General features: G+C 37.5%; 1 protein-coding gene across 1 annotated transcript in view; it reads left to right on the forward strand.

Moving 5' to 3' along the window:
* LOC136880977 (protein obstructor-E) overlaps positions 1–7,947 on the forward strand; it is a 52,867-nt gene extending 44,920 nt beyond the window's left edge. The window contains exon 5 of the mRNA XM_067153545.2: positions 7,141–7,947. Coding sequence (XP_067009646.2) covers positions 7,141–7,296 — 156 coding nt within the window. The 3' untranslated portion in view covers positions 7,297–7,947. The remainder of the gene's footprint in view (positions 1–7,140) is intronic.
* The last annotated feature ends 638 nt before the right edge of the window (positions 7,948–8,585 follow it).

The following is an 8,585-nucleotide window of genomic DNA, read 5'->3' on the forward strand; positions in this document are numbered from 1 at the left end:
GCAAAGGTAGTGGTGATGGTCGTGGTCGTCATGGTGGTTGGTGGTAGGGAGGCTGACATCCAACGAGGAGTCGGCCTATATGCTTTGTTGGCTCGGCGCGAGTGGAAAGTAAAGATGTGTAGCCACCCGGCCGATCAAAAATAACAGGAGTGTCTTCTGCGACGAATTGTGGAGTTCACTTGAGGTTTACCCAGATTTGAGATCCTGTGTATAGGAGCCTCCCATGGAGGCCACTACATAGGCTATTTGAAGCCACCAGCAGTGCCAATGCACTATGAGCGCTATGTCTCATTTCCAAAAATAGATGCCTGCCTGGCCATCAAATGATGTAGATGTTGATTCCCATAGGGAACCTAAAATATTTGTCCCGAATGAGCAAATTTATAATACCAATATAATGGTCCGTTATTGGACATTATAAATTTTCCAGCTAACTCATTCTTGGTTGCCTGCGTTTCGCCCTCGTGTGCTAAGTTAGGCTCGTCAGTTGGGACTTAGCACACCACCCAAGACGCAAGGCTAGTGCATACCATGGAGGCCACTACAGACATAGCTCTCATAGTGCATTGGCACTGCTGGTGGCTTCAAATAGCCTATGTAGTGGCCTCCATGGTATGCACTAGCCTTGCATCTTGGGTGGTGTGCTAAGTCCCAACTGATGAGCCTAACTTAGCACACGAGGGCGAAACGCAGGCAACCAAGAATGAGTTAGCTGGAAAATTTATAATGTCAAATAACGGACCATTATATTGGTATTATAAATTTGCTCATTCAGGACAAATATTTTAGGTTCCCTATGGGAATCAACATCTACATCAAAAGAATGGTTATTTGGAATCGTTAAGGCATGAAACGAATATTTGCAATGTTTGAGAATTGTAACCAGCTTATTTAAAAACATGCATTTGCAGGGAAATATGGGCTCTAATGATCATCAATAGACAGTGATATGTATGTTACTCTCATAAGACTCAATGTGTTCTAGATTAAATAATTTCTTCGCAGCTCAATTTAAACTATTTATTCTTGAACCTTTTTAACAACCTTTATCAGGTTGTTTGCCTGTAATTTGTACATAACCTTTTGGTTATTTTAAAACATTATCAATTTGTATGTCACAACCTGTACACAATTGGAACATTCCTATCAAGTTTTAAAATTAGTTTATTCTCATTATTTCAGAAGACTAGAGTCAAGTGAAAATTCAAGAATTTTAATGTGGACTAAAGTGTTTCACAGTTTATTTATACTTTTATCTCATGGTTTACAAACCCCATTTATTTAGTGATTGTGTCTTTATTTTAGTTTAACTTGTGTAAATGAATAGCTGAAGATGACCGAGTCATAGGTCAAAACTAGTCGTATTCGCAAACAATATATGTATTGATTAGGTGGAATAAAACATCAATTTACAAACCAAGAATGTAAAAAGTGAGTTACATCCATCATTTCTTTCTTTCTTTCTTTCTTTCTTTCTTTCTTTCTTTCTTTCTTAGTTTGTTTACCTCCGGGGTCGGTTTTTCCCTTGGACTTAGTGAGGGAAGCCACCTCTACCACCTCAAGGGCAGTGTCCTGGAGCATGAGACATTGGGTCGGGGGGATAACACTGGGGAGGAGGACCAGTACCTCGCCCAGGTGGCTTCACCTGCTATGCTGAACTGGGGTCTTCTGGGAGAAGGGAAACTTGGAAGAGATAGACAAGGAAGAGGGAAGGATGCGGCCGTGGCCTTAAGTTAGGTACCATTCTGGCATTTGCCTGGAGGAGAAGTGGGAAACCATGGAAAACCACTTTGAGGATGGCTGAGGTGAGAATTGAACCCCCCTCTACTCAGTTGTCCTCCTGAGGCTGTGTGGACACCGTTCCAGTCCTCGGACCACTTTTCAAATTTCGTGGCAAAGCCGGGAATCGAATCCGGGCCTCCGGGGGTGGCAGTTAATCATGCTAACCTCTACACCACAGCGGCGCCTACATCAAAATACTTTTTCTTCTCAACCACAACAACACTATGCATATATGCCCTTTTCCACATCTCATCAAGACTGTGAATTTTGATTTGTACCTACACTCTTGAATACTATGAAGAATATTATAAGGATGAAGTCTTGTATATTCCTACAGCTAAGTGAACTAATTTCTTACAACAAAAGTGTTTTCAGGAATTTCTAAAAACAACTTTTCATAGTGTCAAACTTCTGTGTTTTAAGACCATCTTTAAAACCACAGTTTCAAATACTCTGTTCTACATGCAATATGGTTGAAAATGACCTTTAAATAGGTTGAAACTACTCCCATTAAATGTTTATGTAATAAACAATATTTAATTTGTATTGAAAAGGTGGAATAACTCACTTATTATTTTAATTTGGTTTAATCAAAGTTCAATGCAGACCCATAAAATGAAATTCATTTCTCTAGATGATACGTCCATCAATACAGGCAAAATATTAAAATTATTGCTTACACATATTTTATGTCAAAACTTGATGCTCCAGTCCTGACAAAGCCCTGTCCAAATTTTTATTAGTAAAACAAAATGTAAAATGAAATTGTGTATGGCTTTTAGTGCCAGGAGTGTCCGAGAGCAAGTTTGGCTTGCCAGATGCAGGTCTTTTGATTTGACACCCATAGGCAACCTGCGCATCATGATGAGGATGAAATGATGAAGAAGACAACACATACATAGGTTATAAACTTCATGGTTCTGATCCGTATTGAATTGTAAGTGCAGTACAATTATTAAATTAATGTAGTAATGGTCCACCTTTCAATACTATAATATGTAATATTCTAAATTACATTAATTAGGGACTAGTTTTGGCTGGGGCTGGCCATCTTCAGCCTTAATGTAAAACGTCTAATAACTAAACAAATGTACATGCGCACAATTGACATAAAACAAATGAAACAAATATACGTATACAAACTGACATTAAAAACTGGGATGAAATTATGATTAAATTTGAAAATAAACTAGGTTCTAACATCTTGAGTATGCTCATCATTGAGACTATTTCAAGTATTAATTTATATACATGGAACTGTTAGTTCTAATACTGCTGATCATTAATAATTCAATAGCAAATGGGAACTGGTAAATGTTGATCCCGTAGTTCATCACCAAATCTATTTGAGTGGTGTTAGCCATATGCAAGCCATTGGACACCGCTGTAAATAACCACTAGCTGACGGAGAACTGTTAGATGTTGTTTCATCATCAATCAAAGTAATAAAATGAGATGCTCTCGTGGTACTTGTTAAATCATGCTGAAATGGTGTTGGACATTGTCAGGATGGCACATGAAGATGTGGATAACACAGATACATTGTGTATGGTGTAAAATCTGCAATTCATTGTGGTGCCCATGAAGTTAATCTGAATAAATTAGATAAAATTACATTAATGAATTGAATGAGAGAATGTGTTAGATGGCATAGGTTATATGAGACTTACCTCTCAATACAGCATGGGGTGTGTGGCCTATTGTTGTGCTTGCTTCAGACTAACTGTTGTGAGATTCAAATGAAAAGGAAGGAGAGGGGAGGGGAAGGTCCTGAAGTAGAGGAGGTGACGGGAAGGGGGTGGGTTGGGGAGAGGGGGGAATTAAGTCTGGGCTGAAGGATGTGGGAAAAAGGATGGCTGTTGAGGAAAGGTGCTTTGAATATTATGAAAAACTGAATTATGACATCAATCAATCAATCAATACTGATCTGCATTTAGGGCAGTCGCCCAGGTGGCAGATTCCCTATCTGTTGCTTTCCTAGCCTTTTCCTATTTAATTTAATGTGTCAGCGGCGCGGGTGGTATCTGAAGCTTCGTGTTGCACCAAAATGTTCAGTGTCACATTTTTATAGCTCACAGAAATAACAAGAAACTCTATTATCGTTAAGTAATGAACTACATTCCTAGTAAAATTGTAATATATCTGGCAATTACAACCCAGGAAATAAGAGGCCAATTATACACTGTAACTACAGTTACTCTTAATAATAACGTTATTGGCTTTATGTCCCACTAACGACTTTTTAAGGTTTTCGGAGACGCCGAGGTGCCGGAGGTTCTTTTACATGCCAGTAAATCTACTGACACGAGGTTGACGTATTTGAGCAGCTTCAAATACCACCGGACTGGGCCAGGATCGAACCTGCCACGTTGGGGTCAGAAGGCCAGCACCTTAACCATCTGAGTCACTCAGCCTGGCACAGCTACTTTTGCCTCACTTGAATTGAAAATTTGCCCTTCTGTTTTTTCATTGAAGCAAGATGTTGGTAATATTGTGGGTAGTCTGGTATAGCGTGGAAAAGAAATTACCCAGCAAGTTGGCCGCGCGGTTAGAGTCGCGTAGCTGTGAACTTGCATTCGTGGTGTAGTGGGTTCGAACACCACTGTCGAAAGCCCTGAAGATGGTTTTACGCGGTTTCCAGTTTTTACACCAGGTAAATGTTGTGGCTGTGCCTTAATTAAAGCCACGGTCGCTTCCTTCAAACTCCTAACCCTTTCCTGTCCAATCGTCGCTGTAAGATCTATTTGCATCGGTGCAACGTAAATGAAATTTGTAAATTAAAAAAATGGAAATGAATTACCTTTGCGAGAGGAGAGAAAGTAGGAATGAAGTAATCTCCGCAGAGTGGCGCAATCTATCGGGGACATTTGGAACTGTTTCACGGTAGGGGACTTGTTAGTCGCGTGCAACTCCCTGAGATCGGTACTGGCGAGTATGCTACCTGGTGCTATGCAGGCTCGTCCCTGCTGAGGTGCATTGCGCCGCGCGGTCTGCTAGGGAGTTGCCATAGGAAAGCAAACCCTCTGAGTTTGATTCCAAGTCTCCAGCGTTTGTTGGTCCGTTACAAAGCATTAGTACAGCGAACGACCGAAGATGGTTGATTTTAACATGTTTTCGAATATATGCTAGGTTTATTAAACTAAAATATTAGAAGAAAAGACGACGAAACAAGTGAAAAATTATTGGGAGTTGTGCAACGCTGCAACAATACCGCGCCCCGCCCCTGTAAAATGTAATACCGTACTCAGAGAAACTAATGAATATGGATTGAAAATAAATTCACAAAAACTACACTTGTTGGTTTGATGTTACTGAAAATGGGAATTAGAAGGTCAAAAAGGATATTTGGGTTTTCTGAAATTTCATTATTATTTGGGCTGAAATATTGATCTAAATGTATGAAGCAGCTTTCGGTAATGTTAAGGAGGGGTCCTTTGTTGATGATTTTGAGAATTTCCATATCTTGTTTTATGTCTATGAATTTGTGATCATAACCATGCATTTGCATATGCATACAGCTGAAAATTTATTGTATTTCAGGGCATTGACATGTTCTGAGTACCTTATATTAAAATTTCTCCCGGTCTGTCTGACGTAAGAAGAATTACAACTGTTGCAAATGATCCTGTATACTCCTGATTTTGAATAACTATTGAACTTGTTTATGGATGTGGCATTATGTAAGACTTGTGCATTCCAATTGTTTGTTTTGAAGCTACTTTTACATTGTGCTTTTTAAAGATGTTGGTGACTTAGTAGATTTATTTGTTGAAGGTAAAGATAGAAAGAGAGGAGTTGTTTTACTTATCTTTCTTCAAGGTGGTAGAAGGGCGGTATTTATATTTATTGATTATTTTTTCTATGAAGAAACTGTTGTATCCATTGGATTATTGGATTTATCTATATTACGAATAGTGTTCAACTCATTTTGAGGTCTCTTTTGGACATTGGAACACTGAAGGCTTGGTATACCATGCTGTTGTATGCTGCTCGTTTGTGAATTTGGGGGTGTGAAGAATCTTGACGGATTGTGGTGACTGTTTTGGGTGGGTTTTCTGAAAATCTTATATCTTAAATAGCTTGGGTGTCTGATAATAGTTAGGTCTAAAAAATTTATTTTCTGTTCAGTTTCGGATTAAAGTGTGAATTTTATATGTGGGTCAATGTTATTTAGATTATTGAGAGTGGTAGCTGCATTTGCAATGCTCTCATCCATAATTACTATGGTATCATCTACAAATCTTGCCCAGAAAAGTATATTGTTAAAGTTATTATTATTCTCAATTTTGGTGTGTTCCAAAAAATCCAAGTGAATCTTAGCTAAGATACCCGAGGCTGGTGATCCCATAGCCAATCCTTCTTGGTGATAAATAACATTATCAAAAGTGAAATAGTTGTTGCTTATAACTAAATTAATTAAATTACAAATTTTTAACATTCAGTCCAATCATTCTCTCCACTCATTCGATATTGTAAACATGTATCCTAGCATACAAACCTCCAAAATATACCCCATCATTCAAAATAATTTAAGCAAATACAGCAGCTTAAGTATACTAGAAATACAGGATCTCATGTCTGTGCTTAAATTAGTTAGCTAATGGTTATTTACAGCAGTGTCCAATGGCTTGCATATGGCTAACACCACTCAAATAGATTTGGTGATGAACTACGGGATCAACATTTACCAGTTTCCATTTACTATTGAATTATTAATGATCAGCAGTATTTGAACTAACAGTTCTGTGTATATAAATTAATACTTGAAATAGTCTCAATGATGAGCATACTCAAGATGTTAGAACCTAGTTTATTTTCAAATTTAATCATAATTTCATCCCAGTTTTTAATGTCAGTTTGTATACGTATATTTGTTTCATTTGTTTTATGTCAATTGTGTGCATGTACATTTGTTTAGTTCTAAGATGTTTTACATTAAGGCTGAAGATGGTCAGCCCTGGCCAAAACTAGTCCCTAATTAATGTAATTTAGGATATTACATATTATAGCATTGAAAGGTGGACCATTACTACATTAATTTAATAATTATATTGACAACACGCACACCCAGCCCCCGTGTCAGCGACATTAACCAATTATGGTTAAAATTCCTGACCCTGTCAGGGATCAAACCTGGGGCCCCTGTGACCAAAGGCCAGCACACTAACCATTTAGCCATATAGCCGGACCATAAAAGAAAATTATAATTTTGAAAGTTTGCAGTTAGATCATACATTTTATTTATCAAGTTTTCTTTCGGTCTAATAGTTACTATGTATAGGTATTTTCATGAGTTTAGTATGAGTTTAAATTATTTTAATATTTTGTGGAGATTATTATCTCTTTATCTTGTTGCAGTGCATTAATGGTGATGGTATGTTCCCAGTACCAGGACACTGTGATTCGTACATTCGTTGTCACGATAGGAAGCCTTATATAACCACCTGTCCAGACGGCCTCCTCTTTAACAGAGTTTTAGGTGTGTGTGATCTTGCAGAAAATGTCTTCTGTTAATCAAACTGATGGTAGGTGCCCGTGTTAGACAATGGACTTCAGAAATGGTAAAAACATATTTCAAAGATATATCTTTGTCAGAGTAGCATTAACCAGAATGAATTATACCAGTTTTCATACAGTTTTAGGACAGATTACAAATTTACAATGCTAGAATAAAAAATGTGTCCAATTCTAATTAAATTTATATGACTATAGAAGGGAATGTTTTTAGTGCAGTCTCAAAGTTTTGAAATTGTATCATTTTTTGGGCTGGGTGGGGGAAGTTGTGATCAAATTTGTAGAAGTCTGGTCCTATGCATTCAGAATTATGCTAGGTTTGTTTCCAAGGTTTAAACTTTATTTTAAATTATCATATATATGGAAAACATAAGTTGTTGTCCATATTTTGTATTGATTTTTATTTGATGCAAATGTTTTTGAAAATGTTATGTAGGTTAAACAAGTTAAAAGAATAAACTGTAGTATTATTTGCCAGGCTGGGTAGCTCAAATGGCTCAGTGCTAGCCTTCTGTGCTCAAATCGATGTTTACAATCCCGACTCAGTCCGATGGTATAGAAGGTCCTCAAATATGTCAGTCTCATGTTGGTAGGCATACTGACACATAAAAGAACTCCTGTGGGAAATTGCAGCTCCTTGATGTCTTTTAAAACCATAGAATTACCTAATTGTCTCTGGTTTCAGTACAATCCTGATATTTTTTATCATCATCATCTTCCTTCCAAGTATTGGGCCATGTGTCCCGTTACGGTCTAGCATTTTTCTTTTTGCAAGACTTGAAAGCAATCAAATGTCCTTCCGAAGGATTGCTAGCCTGGAGGATAATATTTTAAATTAATATGCGGTATTGCAACATAAAAAAATATGTTTTCATAAGTTATCACAGAATATTTCTTAAATTTTTTTATCTCTAAATATTTCTGAAATGTACCAAATATTATTGAAATGATTACTACAAATTTTGAACATTATGTGAGTCCACAACAATAAATGCAAACTTCATGGTGCTACAGTCCTAAGGAACCTTGACCGCTGCTCAGGTCAAACACCTCCAGATTATACAGTGATGCATGTTTAAACACAACAAATAATCTTTGCCGTTATTCTTGGCTTTCAACCAGCTTTGCTGTCTCACTGTCAGGTAGCTATTCAACTGCTCTCACATAGGCTGAGTGGACTTCAACTTGCCCTCAGATTCAAGTCAAAATCTTTGATCTGGATCGGAACATACCCGGGGCCTTTTGAGTAATGTACATTAAAAGAAGGCCCTGCATTACTATTAGTTTCT

Source organism: Anabrus simplex, chromosome 9, assembly GCF_040414725.1.
Source record: "Anabrus simplex isolate iqAnaSimp1 chromosome 9, ASM4041472v1, whole genome shotgun sequence".
Taxonomy (NCBI): Eukaryota; Metazoa; Arthropoda; class Insecta; order Orthoptera; family Tettigoniidae; genus Anabrus; species Anabrus simplex.